At 36.3% G+C, this 20505-nt stretch overlaps 1 protein-coding gene across 1 annotated transcript in view; it reads right to left on the bottom strand.

Moving 5' to 3' along the window:
- The window catches only part of SEL1L2 (SEL1L2 adaptor subunit of ERAD E3 ligase), a 162156-nt gene that overhangs the window by 18473 nt on the left and 123178 nt on the right, over nt 1–20505 (bottom strand). The window contains exons 13-17 of the mRNA XM_051975899.1: nt 18093–18155; nt 16819–16906; nt 8895–9043; nt 7578–7743; nt 7386–7460 (exon numbers count right to left, since the gene is read on the bottom strand). Of these exons, the coding sequence (XP_051831859.1) occupies nt 7386–7460; nt 7578–7743; nt 8895–9043; nt 16819–16906; nt 18093–18155 (541 nt within the window). The remainder of the gene's footprint in view (nt 1–7385; nt 7461–7577; nt 7744–8894; nt 9044–16818; nt 16907–18092; nt 18156–20505) is intronic.

Below are 20505 nucleotides of genomic sequence, written 5' to 3'. Positions count from 1 at the left end.
AATCATAGCATTGAATTGAGATAAGTACTGGGGAATAATTATATCCTAAAATAATCTATTGCCTTTTATTGAAAAGCAGATATTATGATGTGGCACAAATTTGCTTAAAAAATCTATAAGTGGATAGAATACTGACTCTGGAGTCAGGAGGACCTGAATTCAAACATTTACTATTTGGGCAAATCACTTAACCTCAATTGCCTCATAAAATAAAAACAAAACAAAACAAAGAACCTGTATAAAACTTCAAATGCTGAAGGGTGACACTACCTGGCAATTCATCCTGATTGTGTTTACCTCTGCCTACAAAATAAATTCTAGGGGGACATTAACCTTTCTCTTATCCATTTGAGAATTCTAAAATGGGAAGACTTATTAAAGAATATATAGATATATATATCTTGCTGGCACTATGCTAAATGCTTTACAATGATCTCATTCATCCTTACAACAGCCCTGCCAGCTAAGTGCTATTATTATTCTCATTCTACTGATGAAGAAACTGAAATAAACAGAGGTTAAGTGATTTTCCCGGAGATACACAACTAGTACGTGTGTAAGCTCAATCTTCCTGACTCCAGCCCCAGTATTCTATCTACTGTGCCACCTAATTGCCACAGACACGGACAAGAATTACTCAGGATGGGTACACATGTACTGATTGGGATGAACATCTTTAGAGGAAGTACCCATACTGATCACATGTAGAAGGAAGATGAGGAAGAGAAAGAAGATAGCAAGCAGATTCCTTCCTGTTATTGTTGAATTAATTTGAATTTAACTCATTTAGCTTGCCCCTTCTGTGTATTTTAAGAACTGAGTGGGCTTTCTTCCTCCCTCTTCCCTCTCAATGCTCATACAATGAAGGCTAGGAATCCAATAGATGTTTTTGCTCATACCATACCCATATAGCCCAAAGGTTCTTTGGGTTTTTTTTTTTGGCTATTAGCCTACTTTTATCCTAACACCTCCATGCCCTGGTTCCATATTTATCAATGAGATCTAGGCTATAAAAGAAGAGTTTGTATTTTTAAATATCAAAAAAAAAAAAAAATGCTGACCTTAGAATTGCAAGTTAAAGAGAACAGGAGGGAATAATTTGAGGGAGGAATGGATATTAAATAAAAGAAAAAAAGTTGAAAAAACTCACAGCCTTTTTGTTGGTTCATTAATGTTTTAAAGACTCCTTTTAAGAATTTAGGACCATGCATTTGTTTTGAAAATAAAAAACTTTAATTAAAAGAAAAAAAAAAAAGAATTTAGGACTAAGTCTTCATCTCTGAGCCATATCTGCTAATTTAAGTAATGAATGCTAAATGGTTGGTTCTTTTATAATTTAGGTTTTTCAATTTTTTTTTTTTAAATTTTAGACCAAATCCTCTTATCTATTCTTTGCAGTTATGTTGGGCAGTTGGATAAAGTGCTGAGCTTGGAGTCTGGAATATTTGAGTTCAAATTTGATCCTAGATACTTATAGCTGTGTGACACTGGCAAGTCACTGACCCTCTGTTTGACTTGGTTTCCTCTACTGTAAAATGATATGATAATAGCACTTACTTGGCATGTCTGCGTTAGATCCAATGAGACATTATTTGTACAGTTTTTATCACTTTGCCTGAAGATGAGGTCCTGGGTGCGGTTGGCAGAGAGAATGAAATGTGGATGGAATTGTCCCCTGCGGCAAGCAGGAAGCGCCACAATGGGGATCAGTTTAATCTTATAGCCTCCCCTTGCTGTGTCCAGCCAAAAAATCCAAGTTATGTTGAACCCCAGAAGATAAATTTCCCCTACAAATCTGTCCATGATTCACGCCATTTTTGGTCAATCCCTCTTGGGATTACTACCCACCACAGCACTCAGCCTCATGGTGTTTTTCCCTTCTCCACCCCACCATACCACATGATGTCTTTCCTCTCACGCCATCATGCATTTATAGTGTCTCTCCTCTTACCCCACCCTCATAGTGTCTTTCTCTTTCTTATAGCTTCCTTTTAAGTAAGCTAAAGATCTTTTTAGACTTTTTAGAATCCTTTTTAGGATTTAGCCTGCAAGCTAAGGATATCCTCTCCCTTTCTCTTGGTTAATTGTCAGTTCCACTAGAAAATTTGCCTTTTCCATCATTAATTATTAAAACTCCTTTCCTTGTTCTATGCTCTCCCAATTCTATTTCGCATTTACCATTCCAGATGTCTATTATATCTCTTCATTTTTGCTGTAAATTCTAAATAAGTTTACCTTTTTGCCCAAGAGAATGGCTATTATGAATGCTTCACATGACACAACCCCAACATTTGGTGCCTACATCAATCTCAATTTCCCATGCTTGCCTTAAGCTACATCACCTGGTATATAATAAGTACCTATTAAAAAGTACCTATTCCCTTTCTCCTTTTCTTTAACTGTCTGTGCCTGTTCACATGCACACGCACACACACACACACACACACACACATTTCAGAGTATTAAATGTGGGAGAAATATGGGAGATAACCTAATAGTATCTGTAAATCTCAACATAATGAAAGATTCTGGAGTGAAAAAAATCATTTAAATTTTTTGTTTTTAATGTCATTATTTTCCATAAATACATCAATAAAACAAAAGTTCCCCACTTGAAAAAACAAACTATTACAAGCCTTTTTTTTTTTTTTTTTTTTTTTTTGGTATTAACTGTAGGTTTTGTGTGTGGGTGGGTAGAATTAACCTTGGTTATCTGACTCACTCATGACCAGTCCTTCTAACAAGTTCTCAGAAGAGGTGATCCACCCATGTAGTCTAAATCAAGATATGTCTTTAATCTCTCATCCAAAAGGTTTTCCCTATTATCTTGCAGTCTAAAGCTTTGCTTAAAATCACACTGATGTAATATGAAACCCTAAACTTTTGGTTTTGGAGGCTTCCTCAGGAAACTCCTACACCCAATCTGTCTTGATTCTGAATAGACTTCTCAGTTCATTGCTGACTGATGATCTGTGGTCAGTGATAAATCAAATTTCAGAGACCACCCTTAGTTCATCTGGAGATTACTCCCTAGTCCAACCTTGAGCTATAGAATTAGCATATCATGGTAGAAGGTGGATAAAATAATTCTCCTTGGTTCTGTTTCTTTACTGGATTGCCTTAGAATTCAGTCCACTTTGTATTAGTGTTATATTACTTTTTTTTTTTTTTTTTTTTGCCTGAGGCAATTGGGGTTAAGTGATTTATCCAGGATTACACAACTAGGAAGTGTTAAGTATGAGGTAAGATTTGAACTCAGGTCCTCCTGACTTCAGGGCTGGTGCTCTATCCACTGTGCACCTAGCTGCTCCTATTATATTATTTTCAATAAAATTTTGCCCCTTGACTAGGAGAGGGGTTCAAAACCTCAAATTCTTATGAGACACCTTGCAACACTGGTCTGGGACTTTTGGGATCCCCCCCTTCCCAACCTCAACAACACCATTATAGAACTTTTGGGTTTTATTATTTTTAAGAATCCTGTGTTAAAATGCAAATACCTTTAGAGGAATAATACCTTGAATTTTTTCAGCTAAGATTTTAATGGGGATGAACTTCTTAGATTCTTTAAGTGAAAACTAACAAACTAGGGCACTTTGGGATGAGGATATGGTTAGGGAGATGTGAGGCAGGAGGTGACAGAATGTTAAAAGAGAAAACTTTCATATTTTTGCTAAGTTTCAGAGGCAGAGAATCAGGCTCTATAAGTAAGATCACCTACCCGTCTGAGTACCATTTAGTCACAAACTCTTATTATTTAAGTGGAAAGCAGGTTTATGATACAAAAACTCTTCTTGGACTTCTGTTTCAGCCTAATGAAATAAGAATTCATTACTGGAACAGGAATGTGGTAGTAGGATCAGGCTCTCTGAATCACTACCCTAAAGATATCCAGGCAGTTAATTTATGAGGATAACAATGGGAGACTTGTGGCTATTGGCTCTAAGGATAGTACCGTGCTCTTTTTCATCCTGGGGCTGACTGCAAGCATCAGGAATAATGTATTTGAGTGGGAGGACCTGGATTAAAATCCTGTCTATGTTACTTACTGTGAAGCCTGAGGGCAAGGCATGTTATGTCTCCCGTTCAGTTTCTTCATCTATAAAACGAGAAATCTAGAAAGAGATGAACTCTAAACATCCTTTTCAATTTTAAATTTTATAGCCCTCTAATGGTGTAGAGAAATAGAACTTCTGGGCTGGTGTTTATAAGGCTTGTCCATTCTATTGCTTTGACAAAGATGACTTCCCTTAGAAAGAGGATGTGATAATAATAAGATGGGAAATTGCTCTGAGGCAGAACAGAGTACTTTGTGGAAGAGGGGAGGGTCTGTGATTGGGTGAGTTCCCCTTTATGTCTTTGTTCCCTGTGTTGTATGTGTCTCGAGGGAAGGCTTATGAGTTAGGCCAAGCTGAGAGCTTTTTGAGGTCTTGAGTCCAGAGTTCATACCATTTGTAAAATGAAAATAACATCTGCCTATTTCACAGGGTTGTTGTAAGGATTAAAACAAGGAAATATCATAAGGTGCTATTAACCCTAGTATATTATATAAAAGTCCCTGATGATGATTATATTTTTATTGTTGGTAAATTTATGTCACAAACCTAATGATATTTTTTATAGATCATTCTGAGTCCTTTTTCTAGTCTTTTCAGATATGCATGCACTAGAATCAGTAACATCTTGACACAGTGAAAAATGATGATTGGATCACAGGGATTTTTCCAAAAGAGTTCATAGCCTAGGGGTGGTGACTGTGCTTATATGATTCAGGACCTTTCTAACAAAATGAGTCAGGGTGGGCAGTAGATTTGTTTCTTTTTCTTTTATGACTTTCTTATTCATTGGCCTGAGGGCAATTTGATAAAGCCTTGGGACAATGTTGGAATAAATATCTTTTCCTGTGGTAGCTAGCCAAAACAAGCATCATCAATTAACTATTAATTGAAAAAGTTTAATCAGTAAATTTCTTTATAATAGTTGAAACCCTAATCTTAGACAGATTCCTAGTGAGTCCCTATTATCTTTAGATACCTTATATTTAGGAGACAATTTTATCCAAGGTTCTTTACACAGTTAAAGTCATAGCTCCAGACTGACCTCCAGTCAGTCCCCATTATCTTTAATCACCTGCTCATCATATTTAGGAGACATTAATATTTCCCAGAATTCTCAGTTCTCAGCTTTTCTTCTTATTCTGCTCTTTTATGATACTTACTTGTTGGGAATAATTGGAGTTTGTGGCAATTGAGCTGATTGATGAGGCTGAGTGATTTCTTTGTTATTTCCCCAACCCAGTTTTTGCATTTTGTGAAACACAGCCTCTTCTTTTTTTAGGAAATGTCTCCAAACTGAAGCCACCCTGAAGGCCTGATGCAGCATTACTATCTCAGTTGGCTCTGAGGAAGCACCAAGGTGTCCTTTTCTAGTCCTTGTATTAAGATGGGTTTAGAATTATTTTTTATACCATATTCACTTCCTGTGAAAGGAAATGATTTGATTCTAGCATGAAGCATTTTTAAGAAACCTCGTTGGAAGTAAAATTGTTCTCTTACTGCAATAGAGTTTCAGAAATGTGAGTGACAGAAGTGGCAGGCTCGCAGCATCACTCTACTTTAATAATATACTTCTGTGTGAATAATAGAAGTCTCTTGCTGAAAACTGGAGTGAAAAGGAAAATGGTGTCAATGGAGCCTAACCCACAATATTACTACGTAAAGGGATTATTCTGGTTCATCTATACCTCTTAGTTTTTTTTTTTCTTTTTTTAAATGAATGACAGAATGGAAAAAGCAATGAGCTGGGATTCAGGTCCTAGTATAGGTTTCTGATATTCTGAATCGGTTTCCTTTTTTTGCAAAATAGAAATAATAATATCTGCTTTTTGTACTTGGGCCTTTGTGTGAGTTAAATAGGAAAATGTCTATAAAACCAAAATCCTTAAGCACTATATAAATGTCTCTTCTGATAATGATGGTCAGTATTTCTATAGCACATCTACCTCCAGAAAAAAGAACTGATGGAATCTGAATGCAGATTGAAATATACTGTTTTTTAAAATTGCATTTTCTTTTTTCCCTTTTTTTTGTAACATAGCTGATATAGAAAATGTTTTGCATAATTCCACATATATAATCTACATTAAATTTCTTGCCTTCTCAAGGGAGAGGAGAAGAGAAAAGGAGGGAATTTCAAACTCAAAACTTTAAAAAACAAATGTTAACTTTATTTGCATCTAATTAGACAAAAACATAAAATATTTATATGGAACTTTAAGGCTTACAAAGAAATCTGTATGTATGTGTATATGTGTGTATACACGTGTGTATAATATACATATGTATGTATGTATATATTTAAGGTAGGTGCTATTGTTGTCCCAATTTAGCAGCAGGATAAACAGACTGAAAGAGTGTCTTGTCTAGGATAATATGGCATGTTGGAGACAGTATTTAAATGTCTGTCTTCCTGACTGCAAATCATAATAGCTAGAAAAGAAATTCTTAATATTGGGTTTTCTTTGTTGAACTTTGTCAACTATCACAAGGGAAGTTTTACAAGTTGTGATAATCAGTAATATGAGATTTTATAGAAACCCATGAAAATGAGTTACTTTGGCACCATTCAGTGCCAGAGAAGCTCATCACCAGAAGCTGACCACCAAGTAATCCTTACTCTTGAAACCATTTATTAAGAAATGAAGAGAATGTGGTTTGAAAACATTGATCTTTTGCCATGAAGTCTATGGTAATGACAAGTACATAGGAACCAGAATCTCTAGGCTCCACATTTTTATGTGTGACTGTGGGTAGGTTATTTAATCTCTCTAACCCTAAATTTCTTAATCTGTGAAATGGGGATGATAATGCTTATAACATCCACTTTATGGTAAAATCAACAAACATTTATTAAATTTCTACTCTATGCCAGGCACACAAATACAAGGTTTACAAAGCTATATGAATATGATTCACAATAATTCTCATTAAAGAAGTCTTTAGGCATCCAATTCATTTGAATTATATATATGTCATTCATATATATGTATATATACATAAATATACATGTATTTCTTATATATGTATATATGTACAAATATGTGTGTATATAATTTTTTTTTCACTTTTCATCCTAATGTTTGGGTGTTATGGAGGTTCAAAAATACCTCTGACTTTATTTAAGCTAAGACATCCTTGCAGAAATGAACTAAATTCTTGTTTGAAATAAAGCTAACTCAATGCTGACCTTAATATCAGTAGAGCATGACATGTCACCTATTTGATATTCCCCTCCTTTCTGCTTCTACAAGCTAAGAAACTGGCTGCAGCAAATCAGACTAACAGGAATGGAAAGTCACAAATTATTTTTAACTTGGTGTCCTATACCTTGAACTGCAGCTCGGTGCCACAGAAGGAGTGCCATGGGGTACATTTGGTCTTTCTCAAGAATGGTAGCCTTTTCTGAAAAAAAGAAGATATTCCATTAGTGTGCTTCTAGGACCCCCTGTGGTCAAGCCATATTGGGTATAAATACATATATATGATGAAGGAATGGTGGAGAATTTTAACTTATCTTACGAGATTCCAAAATGAATGCTGAATTGCTTTGAGCTACTTCATACCCCATTTCTGCTAGCAATGCATATTGAATAAGGGATGAATTTATATCACCGTCCTTATAGGCAAAATACGCTGTCAGGAATTTCTCAGCCCAGCGGCCCAGTTCACAAACACCCTTGTAAAGCTGTATAAAGAGGATGAGAAATCAAACAGGTTCAAAGAGATCTTGTATTTAATTTCAAGCAAATGATGAATGACCAGTATTTTAACTCCTCCTGGTCAAGTTGTTCAGAAAGTTCGGGTTTTAAAAGCATAGTTTATATAGGAAGAAGAATTAATGCATTTTGGAAGTATAAAAATATAGCAGTTCATTTTTTAGCTTCAGCAAGAAAGCCTATGTTCACTTTGCTGACTTAAATAAGGGCTATTTTGCAAGACAAGTGCTTATCGACTTCTATTTAAAATAAATGGCCTTTCTGGACAATGCTGCTGTGTGTAAAGGAGTCCTAAAGTCCTGGATGCCCTGGAAAGAAGAGGATAAAGGGAAAATGGTCCCCCTGGGGTATAGGTGATATGACTGCCAGGGCAGCTTTCTATGGGAGGTCAACTTCAACTTTAGCTGAATAGCCCTTATGTAACCAAAAAAGGCTATCCATACATAATTCATTAGGAAGTTGGCAAAGTCACAAATCTAAAGATAGATTATTAGCTGGCAGCTTTTGAACTAAGTTTCAGAGAGGCCAGATGCAACATTGGAAGTATTTATAGTGATGCAGAGGAAGTATTTGATAAATCAATGAAGGAAAATGAAATACTGAGTAGGATTTTGAAAAATACTTCTCTGATTGAGGCTTAAGAAATCAGGCCCTAAGTTGTCATCCAATCATTCAAACACTTAAGGACCCCTGAACTGTGGGAAGGAAGGAAAAGGCTCCATTGAGGGTGTGTGTATATGCCTCATGTTCCTTCAAGGAGCAACTCTTCTCTCAAATGGATGGGCCCAGTAGCCTGAATGACTTGATCAAAGACTGATTAGAAATTACTTCAATGAATTTAAATGGAGACTTCAAATTTGATGGACACCAGAAGGATTCAGTGGAAGGTCACAAACTCTATGAAAAACTCAATTCCAGATAGGAGGAATGAGACTGGTCTGTCTCTCTCCCATTCCCCATCTAAATTCTATCATTATTCTTCCCTTAGGGCACACATCCATGTTGTAAAAGAAGAGCAAAGGATACAATAGCTGTAAAATTGAAAATACCCGTAGCTCAAGAAAGCTATGGTCTTCTCACCATGATAAATGACTAGTACTTTAAAAAGCTCATTATTTACCTCAACTGCGGTTCTGCATGATCTCAGCACTCCAGTTCCTGAAGCATACATTTCAGCCAAATAATAAATGGCAAGGGGTTGTCCACTCTGAGATGCCAAGTAAAAATATTTGAAGGCAAGTTTATAATCCTTCCACACTCCAGAGCCAGCTGAAAATTAAAATTGATTTAAGTACCACTTTTTTCTGTTTTTAGTTATAAACTATGAATATAAAATGCCATTGTGATGGCTATGATTTTAAATAGGATTAAAAGAATTCTTTCAGAACAAAACTGGTTCCCCACATTGCTTCTCTCCCTTGTTCCCATTTGAAAAGTGTTTGTTAAGACTTTCTTTTGAAAATCAAGTCAGAAGGGAAATCTATCCTAGAATAGTTCATAGAATTAATGAAGAACCATTGAAGACTTTTATTAAAAAAGAAAAAACATTTTTTTCCTTAATAAAGTTAATTGGCAGTGATTTTTTCTAAGGTGATTAAAAAAAAAAAAGACTTAAGAACATTTCTGACTTCTAGGTTTGGAACAATATTCCAGGCTCTGTTTTGGCCAGAGCAAATGGAAGAGAATAAACATATATTAAACTTCTACTATGTGTCTGTTACTGTGTCTGGTGCTGTTCTAACAAATAGTATCTCATTTTATAATCACAGTAAACCTATGAAGTAGGTGTTATTATTGAAGGAGGGAAGGAGTAATAAGGAGGTTCCCCCTGATCTTGGGGTGCTTCTGTTCTGACAATGTCAGTGATTCTAAAGTCTTCTGGCTTTGGAATCTGTGATCTTAAGGTCCCTATCCTCCAACTTTGGAGTACAATTGTTCTGGAAATCTGTCCGTCGATGATTGTAAAAGTCCTCTGGTTTAAGAATATAATAATATTTCTCCCCTTAGATTTTAGGAGAGATATATTAGTGATCCTGAGTCCCTCTCATCTAAGAATGCTATTGTTCTAACAATCTGTCTGTCAATGATTCTAAAATCTTCCAGCTTTAGGATAGTCCTACAAACATTACTGACTGTGAGATAGATAATCTGTGGTCAGTAATAACCAAGTTCCTGAGATAATAGTGAATGGACTACCCCTCAGACCTACTTGTAAGCCATAAAATTAGCAAATAAGTAACATGAAACTCTGATCAACTTATTTCTAAAAATGTATCTCTTTTCTCTTCAGTCCTTTGCTAAATTCTTTGGTATTATAATTACAATAAACTGTGCCTCGACTTGGATATGGGTTCAAGCCTGCAAATTATTTTGAGACACCTTGTGACACCAGTCTGCATCACCAACCTTTTGGGGTCCTTCCTAACCTCAACATTTGATGGCCATACAAGGAGAGTTTAGTCTCCCCTAGCTTGATTCCCTCCTTGTGAAGGTAAGCCCCTTATCTTTTCTCCCTCAATTCTATAGTTGGAACACCCCAAGCAATTGGGAGAAGGCTTCTCTGGGCAGTCTTGAGCTCCATGCTCAGCAAATTTTTAACTGGGGATGGCCAGACTTGGAAATTCTTGTGTTTACCAGCAAAATTCCTAAGGAATTCTTTCCACCTTTTTACCTTCTCTGGTTCATCAGAGGAAATGAAGTGCTATAGGATGGCTTTTAGCAAAACTTTATGGCTTTTGGCAAAGATGGGACTGTCCTATTACATGTCCTTTTTGTCTGTGTCTGTATATCTGTGCAGAATGTCCGTGTCACATTTGTTCTGTGAGCTAGATTTTGTTGCCTGGAAAGATTTAAAACGCAACCAACAGAACAAAAACAAAAAGAAATGAAAAAACCTTGTATGCTGAGGATGATGAGAAGATTATGACTCCCACCTTAAAAAGGGAAAAAGCCTAATTTTTTCCTAAGGACCTCAGATTTGACCTAGCTGGGAGCTGCAGAAATAAAGTTAGCTAATTAAAATTAAAATAGTATTTTAGCGGATTCTCAAAGTTTTGAGAGCCGTGATTAAGAAGTTTGGCAATTAGTCATTTTAAGATTGCAAGAAAAATTTCTGAAACATTAGGGATAGTGCCAGGAATTTACCCAATTCTGAAAGAAAGAAAAAAAAACTAGGTAAATAGCAACTTTTTACTAACTCTTCCTTGATTCCTATCTTGTCTGGAGTCCCCTTCTGATCCTTTGGAAAAGCATCCCAGAAGATTTTAAGGAACTCTCTCCACTACAGTCCCTGGAGTCCTGAGTGTATCTCAGTTGTGGGGATTATTAACAAGATCAATGTAACCCAAATCCCTCTGTTTGCTAGTCTCTCATCTCAGATCAGATTAAGAAAAGAGAATGCTAAAGTATAGGGAAACTGTAGGGAATCTCAATTCTGCCCACTTGTACAATTAGAAGAAGCAGCAACAGCAGTGGAGACCCCATACAACCTTGCCCAAACACCTCCCCAACCCAGCTTAGGGGAATACGGATGGAATGGGGGTCAGGCTCCATGGGCAGTATTCCCTGAGCCCTGGCATCTGAAACGACCATCAAAAGGAGATCCAGTCACCCCAGCCTTCAGCAACTGCCTGGGAAGGATCTGGGCATCCCCAGTACCACCTAGAATGGCAGTGTGAGGTGAGAAAGCCAATCAGCTTCTGCATTTAGTAAACCCAACATTCTCTGTTTCAGTTGTGGATATGTATTAGCTATGTAATTTATGACAAATTATTTTATCTTTGCCCAGTTTTCTGATTTGTAAAGAGAAATTATGATTGTTGTGAAAATCACAAGATTGCAAAAGTGCTTAGCATAAAACATGCTATATTAATATTAACTGCTTTTTGGATATAATTGCTTTATATTTGATAACTTTATATGGGTTTTTAGATGTGACCAATATACAATGACAATGTTGAGATAAATGATTTCTAATTTGTTATTTGAGACTTGATAGTAAAAGTAGTTTAAAGGAGCTCTATTCATAGCCCACTAAAGCTATCTGTAAATTGTAATCTATTTGCACTCACTATTAACAGAAAATATAAGAGTTTGGGAACTTAAGTAAAACAGAAAAGCAGTTTGCTACTACTTTAAAGACTCTGGTAACAAACAGCCTGCTTTTGAGTTTATCTAGAGTCAGATTTCTGAGGGCCCTGTCAGTAAAAATTGGCACCTTAACCCTTTTCCATGAGAAATAATTTGCATGAATTGGAAAATAACCAAATGGCAGTTCAGTTTGTCTAGAACATTTAATCAGAACTTAGGGAATTTCATTAACTAAAATTAAATCAATTTTAAGATCTGTTCTATCTCAATTTTAAGAATTATCTTGTTTTCTCCCTAAAACAAAAGGCAAACTTATTTAAGGGAATAGAAATTACAGCTAAGACTATTTGGCTATTACTTAGGAAAAATCTTAAATTGTTAACTAAGTTATTTGGAGTTATTGTCAATCATGTTAAACCTAAAATTGGTAGTTATTGTGTATGGAACAAGAGGGATGAGGTGAAAGCCTTATTAGTTCACCTCCAAAAATGAGGTGCGCAGCACCTTTACCCCTACATGAAAATACAAAGAATAGTTGGGGTGAGCAACAGCAAGCTCAGCCCCTTCTCTGGAATCTCTGTCAACTCCCCTTAATTTGCAAGCTTGTTGGTTTTCTTGACACCATCAGGGTAAGCAAGGTCATCAGCCCTGAGAAATGAGCCTGTTTAGCATTTATAGTTCCTAAAAAAGGAATGTGTTTATTAAGAATCTATAGGCTTGTATAATGATTGATCCTATGCACCAAGACAAGTTTAAACATATAAAACATGTTACATGAAATCATCTATGTGTCCTGGTAAACTTATAAAATAATGCATTGAGCTCTAAGCTGTGATTAGTAGAATTTGCTGTTAGAGATAAAATCTCTTGGTACTGTAACTGATATTCTTTTGAGTTTTGAATGATTGCCTGATGATTAAGTCAGTAACCCACCATTCAAGAGAAATGCCCTAAGTTACTCAGAGAATTGCCTTCCTGAACTGTCCCAGGTAGATGTTTTATCTGGAAAAGAGCTGAAAGAACAACTTTAGCCTCTGTGTAATGTGGGATCCTTCTGACTCAGTTTTCCAGTTCTGTTTCTTTCTTTCCACCTGATTATTCCTGAGTCTGATTATAAGGTGGAATTACTAATGAATGATTGGTTGTTAATCAGAACTATGGATGCTTTATTCTATCATGTATGTACTCTCAGGCTGAAGCCTGAAGAACCTGTTTTGACACTATTACAATCATTTCCCTGCTTTTTCCTCTTATAGCAAATGTCTATAAGCAGAACAAATGGTAGAAGCCATGAACCCAGTACCAATATGCCAGGGGACACCTCCACCCTGGATGCCACCCCATTTGTACTAGCTACTCTCCCAGGGGAATGGCTTTAACCTGACTAGCCCATGTGTGTGTGTGTGTGTGTGTGTGTGTGTGTGTGTGTGTTTGCTGGAAAAAATCTCTTACTTACATATCTCAACACCTGTATCACAGGTACAGAAACTGTCACTGTGAACCATAATAGCTATCTTTACATTCCAGATGTTGGGACATTGATTTGTACCACTAAGACTATTGGAGCAAATGAGTGCAATCCCTCTCACACCTGCTGCGATTTCAGCTAGGCAACCTGTACTAGCTGTACAGGTGTAGGTAAGGGCTCACTGTACCTATGGCTATAGGCCATGTCCAGAAATAATTGTAGGATAACCGTTCCAAAATTTTCTGGCAGATTCACTCATAATGCATCTACACCATCTTCCTTGAAGCTTCTTCATAACCTCCCAAGAACTAACATTCTTATTGGTATAATGTCATGTTAATTATAATCATCTTTGGGTCAACTAACTAGGAAGCTACTACAAAACTTGACCTCAGCTATCATCTGTCACCTAAAGAATATGCTTTTCTTTGTAAAATGGGTTTTCCATTTTACTTCGATGTTTCTGAGAGATCTGTTAAAAGGAATGCCTTTGACTGGAACCCTCCTCAACCTGTCATCCTCTCTACCCAATTCCTAATACCTTTTATACATTATGGTGCTTGCACCCTAGGCCACCTGAGTCTTCCTTTCACTGTGTGTAATGTCACTGCTTCAAACACTGCTCCCACCCCTTCAAGGACAAAATCAGGGATTTGGGGAAAATGTTCTTTGTTATTTAAGGAAAGACACAGGAATGCTAGTTCCCTGGGGAGGAACATGAAAATATCCTCTCCAACCTGACTGCCACAGTCAATCAACTGGCCAATGAAACTTCACACTCTCTCTGAGAGAGCCAAGAATCTCTGGACTCTCTTACTAACATGGTTTTAGATAATAGGTTGGCCTTGGATTATCTCCTTGCCTCCAGTGGTGGTATCTGTGCCCTTGCCAATACTTCTTTTGGCATGTATATCAACAACTCAGGGAAGGTTGAGCTTCCTACTGAGAGGATCCTAGAGAAATCTGGCTAGATGGAAGACATCCATGAAAGTCTCATCTCCCCTCCACTCCCCACCAGTTTTCCTCTGGATGGGTTTCCTGGTTATTGTTCCTACTAACCCCTATATTAACTCCACTTTTACTTATTCTATTTTTGCTCATCTTTGGCTCACATTTTTAACCCACTGGTGAGATTTGTTTCCTCTAGTCTACAAGCTATGAACTTTCAACTACTTGTTTAATCTGAGTACTATGGGCTAGCTGATTCTGACACTCAACATTCCTTAGATGTTGTTGCTACCATCTTCAAGTCGCATGTCTCCTCAGTCTGTACCCCACTACACTCCTTATGAGCATGAAGCAGCTCCAGAAGATGAGATCTCTGTCCCTTTGTCCCAAATGAATTTGAGGTGTGACTGCTTGAGAGAAGTAATGATGGAGTATAGCTTCTAGGAGAGGCAGTAGTAGGGAGATCTCCCTGACTTTGGGGTGCTAACAATCTGTCAGTGATTCTAAAGTCTTCTGGCTTTGAAATTTGTTATCCCAAATTTCCCCTCACAACCTTGAAGTGCTATTGTTATGGAAATCTGTCCATCAATGATTGTCAAAGTCTTCTGGTCTAGGAATATAAGAACATTTCTTCCCTTAGATTTTAGGGAAGATATATTAGCTATCCTGAGCCCCTCTGACCTAAGAATGTAACAATCTGTCTGTCAATGATTTCAAAGTCTTCTAGCCTTGGAACATTACTGTTGTCATTACTGTCAGTTAGATAATCTGTTGGTCAGTGATAACCAAGTTCCTGAGACAATAGCGAACTATCCTGTAAACCCACTTGTAAGCCATAAAATTAGCAAATAAGTAACATGAAGCTCAGATTAACTTTGTCCTATAAATCTCTTTTCTTTCAGGTTTTTTGCTAAATTCTTTTGGAACTTAGTCCTCTTCCATTGGCATTACAATTACAATAAACTTTTCCCCTTTGACTTAGATATAGGTTCAAGCCTACAAATTCTTTTGAGACAGCATGTCTCATGACACCAGTCTGCAACCCCAAACTTTTGGGATCTTTTCCCAACCTCAACATTATGAAATCTATTTTATAGTTTATATTTAAATCTAGTTTACAGTTAAACTGAGGCAGAGGTTAATTAACTTGCCCAGAGGAACAAAATAATAAGTATCTGTGACTGAATTTGCATTCAGGTTTTCCTGACTTAACAGGGTCAGGTGCCTCTCCTCATCCCAATTAATTAGAATATCAGGTGCCTTTCCCCATCTCCCAGTCTGTAATCCCAATTTGTTAGAATGTTCCGTGCCTCCCCCTACTCTGTCAGAACTGGATTGATAGACCCATGTTCCCACTCTCAGTACCCTGACTCCGCCCCTGCCTCAGTGTACCCTCTGGGTCTGAGCCACGTGTATATATGTCATTGAGAATTCTGATTGTTTGCTGGATTCTTGGAGCCAATAGTCTGACACCAAACCATGGGTCCATTTGATTCTAGTATATATCTCTCCATTTAATAAATTATTAAATACTCTCTAATCTCTATCTTGCTCAGTATCTCCTGCATTACATATCCTAATTCTGTTTGTCTTTCTTAAACTGAACTCTGTAAAAAAGTTGATGGAAGCAAACTAAGAGATGTTTCTGGGATGACCTAACAAGTCTTGAAGACCAAGTCACACTAAATGGTAGCTTACCCCTTGTTAACAACAACCCCTCAAAAATCAGTCTGTAAGGGGTTTAAGCCAGCTGGAGTCACTCTTCCCAAATGCACTCTGGGCTGCTCAGAACTTGGCTAATGTTTTAGGGAGAAAAGGAAATGAGGCAGGAGGATTCACTAAGGTATATTTGAAGCCTTATTGGACCCAGTCTGTTAATTTTCACTTTCTCTTTTGGAAGAAGGGAAGCCTGGGTCTAGAACTGCATGTAGAGCAAACTAGAAACAAGGAATGATGCTTGATTTTCCCTTGGCAATGGCAGAGGAGTTGAAGGCAGAGAATGGAAGCCATTATTTTTTTCTGTTAGGTCCTACTCTACTTAGAGAAAAGCCTTGTCTAGATACTCCCAGAAAGGAAGTAGGTAGAGAAGATGACTTCTTTAGATTTTCTGTGGTGGCTTCTTTTCTCCTGTGCTTGCCACTGATAAAATATGTGGATAGCAAACTGTCCTAGCTACCAAGCAACAGATGATGTAGCTGAAATCAACTGAGCATCACTCTGCCCCATAAAAATTCGGAACCCAAATCTTCCCATACTTTCCCTTCAGAAGGTTTATCACTTGCACCTTTGAAAGCTCAAAGGAGAAAAAGAAGGCTATTCATTTAAAAAATTTTTTTTGGTTTTGCCTCAATGCTATTCATTTTTAAAAGGTTAGGAATGAGCAATCTTTCACCACTGAGTGATCTAGAGTATCCAATTGTGTGCAGATCACTTAAGGGAAAACCTCCAATTTACCAACCCTTTATTTCTTTTTCACAAGGGAAGAAATGAATAATGTATTTATTATTCTGAACAAAGAAGCAGTATTTATAGTACTTACAGTAATACATGAATCCTAACTGATACTGTGCATTTGGCCAACCTTTCTCTGCAGCTTTCTGAAACAATTTAAGAGCTTCATCGTAATCCTGGAAGATAATTACATTCTGTAACTCAAAGGTAAATGTGTAACACCATGGTAACAATTATCTTCTATATTTTTTGAAGGGCAGAACAAAACACTCTTTCTAAAAAAGTAAATAGTATCAGAAATACCATGAACTTTCCTGACCCCTCTTACTTTATTTGTCATAAAGATGACTATATTTAGTATGCTAGTCAACTAGCATTTATTAAGGGCCTACTATGTGTTAGGAATTATCTCTGATTTTGATAAAATTCAATTCAACTCAACAAGTATTTATTATGTGTCTGCTATGTTCATGGCAATATGCGAGGTTCTAGGAATGCAAAGTATCAAGTCCTGAAATAAATAAAACTCATAAGTGGAGGAATAAAGCATTTTTAATTGCAATAACTGTTAGCAAAACTGCCACTCTGGGGGGTGTCGCACTAGAAGACCTACAGGAAAAGTTCTTATACTTTTTGGAGAAAAGGAGGTGAAGGATCATATTAGGTAGCAAGCCCTGCTCATGAAATGCCAGCTGTTCCCAGAAATCTGTGCAAGGAAAACCTCTTCATTTTGACTCTTTTGCCTTTTATGTCATGAATCATGAAAGTGGGTAAATTCATCAGGAGCTAAATTTGGAAGCTGATTTGGATCAAATTGGCTTTGTTTACAAGAAAAAGTCACAGAGTGGAGACTCAGATTATGGCTCAACTCAATCTAATAGAAAATGTCTTAAAAGTAGGAATTTAGGGACCATGGAATTGACATCACTGGGATCATTAGGAGCTAGAGTGGAATATGATATTACAATTGGTATGAACAATTTTGGGTTTTTTTGATATTAACAATTTTTATGTCATTATATTAACAATTTTTCTGTCAAAAGAAAAGGCAAAACAAAAATTATTCCATGCTTTCTAAGAAATTACATAGCAAATAGCTTTTTTTGAATAATGCTCAGAAGACTGACAATCAGTTAGCTAGGATCATACTTGGAATCTTACTAAATTATGTCCCACCTTCTCCTCACTAACTGTTACTCCCTTATCCAGCCCTTTAGGGAAAATATATTACTGGTTTTTATCCTTTCTTGTAAGATATGATAAATTCAGCTTAAAAAGATCTTGATTTACATGTGAACAGTGAATTATCATAAAATTTATCTTTCTTCCTCCAATTGTGAAAGGTTAGTATAATGTACTTACCACAGGAACTCCTTTTCCGTGAAAATAAATAAGGCCAAGTCCATGAAGTCCAATTGCATTGCCCTAAAATGATGTATTATGAACATAATTTTTAAAACTCCTAGCAAACTATTGAAAGAATTTACTAAAGGAAATTAGCAAAAAATAATAATTGGATTATTTAGAACATGGATCATACCCACTTTTTTGCATCTCCTTCCTATTTTTGTCTATTTTTTGATAACATTATTTGAAATGTACATGCTGCTTTAAGGTTTGCAAAGTGGTTTACATACATTATTCTCATTAGATCTTCCTTTTAAGTCAATCAGTAGGGAGAGAAGAAAAGAAAAAGTGAAACTCAGATTTCTCCATTCTCCATTTGTTAGTAGTTCTTTTCAAATGGGCAACTAAGTGGTACTGCGTGCCAGTCCTGAAGTCAGAAAATCTCATCCTTCCTGAATTCAAATCTAGCCTCATACATTTACTAGCTGTATGATTCTGGGGAAGTCACTTAATCCTATTGGTTTCAGTTTCCTCATTTGTAAAATGAGCTGGAAAAAGAAATGGCAAACCACTTCAACATCTTTGCCAAGAAAACCCCAAAGTTGAGAACCTCCCAAAATATATTTTCAAACTTTATTTAAGAACTAAAGTCAACCCCCCTTTCCCCTAATCTGTTTGGCCAGTTGTTGTTCAGTCTTGTCCAACTCTTCATGAGTACAGAGATCGACAAAAGGTGATCCATTGGAGGAGGAAATGGCAAATCATTCATGTATCATTGCCAAGAAAATCCTGTGGACAGTATTAAAATGATAAAATATAACTACCAGAAGATGAGCCCTTCAGGTCCAACATGCTATTGAGGAAAAGCAGAAGACAATTATTCCAGTATTAATGAAGCAACTGGGACAAAGCTAAAAGGAAATTCAGTTGTGGATGTGTCTGATAACAAAAAGAAAAGATCAATATAAATATAAAGATGATTGGACCCTGGAATGAAACATCTATGAACCAAGGTAAACTTGGTAAGTATCTAAATAGGAAAAATTAAACATTGACATCTTAGGTGTCAGTGAATTAAATGGATGGGAATGAGTGAATTAAATTCAGTTGAAACTACTGTGGGCAAGAATCTCTTAGAAGAAAGGGAGTAGTACTCATAGTCAATAAAAGAGTAAGAAAAGTGGCACTGGGTCACAATCTTAAAAATAATAAATGTTATCTTTTCAACCCAAGGTAATCCATTCAACATCAGAGTAATACAATTTGATTTCTTAATCACTGATTAAAAGGCTAAAATTGATCACTTCTATAAAGACTTACAGGATCTTTTTAGAAATAACACCAAAAAAATTCATATACATCATAAGGGACTGGACCACTAAAGTAGAAAATTAAACTATAATTGGAATTACAGGAAAGTGAGGCTAATAGAGTTTTGTCAAGAAAACTCTTTAGACATAGCAAATACTCTTTTTCAACAACCCAAAAAGATGACTCTGCACATGTACATCACTAGGTGATCAATATCAAAATCAGATTGATTATATACTCTGCAATCAAATGCGGAGAAACACTACACCAAGGCTTCTTTAATTATGAGTTATAAACCTCATGTTTATAATGTGGCAATCAAAAATTATGATTTGTTATTCATAAATATTTTACTTGTATACCTATTTTATAGATCTATATACTTGGGGTTGTGAAAAAGTTTCTCAGGTAAAAAGGGGGTCACAATTGGAAAAAGTTTAAGAAGTCTGCTCTTTACAATCAGTTAAAACAAGACCTGAGCTGAAGGTAGCTTTTTATGCAAAATTTAGACTTAAGTTGAAGAAAGTAGGAAACTACTAGGTCACATAGGTATGACCTAAATAACATCAAAAATGAATACTTAGTGGAAGTGATGAATAGATGTAAGAGATTGGAGCTGGGAATTATGGACAGAGGGCCACAATATTGTACTGAAAGCTGCAGCAAAAAAAACCCTTCCAAATAAAAAGAAGAGCAAGAAAGAAAAATGGTTGCCTGATGGGACTTTACAAATAGCCTGGAAAAGAAGAAAAGTGAAAAGTAAAGGAGAAAGAGAAAGATATACCCAATAATGAAGAATTCCAAAGAATACTTAAAAAGAGATAACAATCTTAAATAACAATGCAAAAAATAAAAGAAAACAATAGAATGGTAAAGAGCTGAGATTTCAAGGGGAGGTTTTGTGCAAAAATGGTCATGATAAAAAACAAAAATGAGAGAGACAACAGAAATGGAAGAGATTAAGAAGGGGTTGAAAGAATAATGGAAGAATTATACAAGAAAGATTGTAACATCATTGATCACCAGGATGATATGGTTACTGAACTAGCCTGGTATGCTATAGAAAGGAAGGGAATCCCCCCAAAAATCTACTTCTGCTTCTTTAACTATATTAAAG

The sequence above is a fragment of the Antechinus flavipes genome, chromosome 2 (assembly GCF_016432865.1).
Source record: "Antechinus flavipes isolate AdamAnt ecotype Samford, QLD, Australia chromosome 2, AdamAnt_v2, whole genome shotgun sequence".
In the NCBI taxonomy this organism is placed as follows: Eukaryota; Metazoa; Chordata; class Mammalia; order Dasyuromorphia; family Dasyuridae; genus Antechinus; species Antechinus flavipes.
Note: the sequence above shows the minus strand (reverse complement) of the source record. Positions and strands in the feature narration are given on the sequence as shown.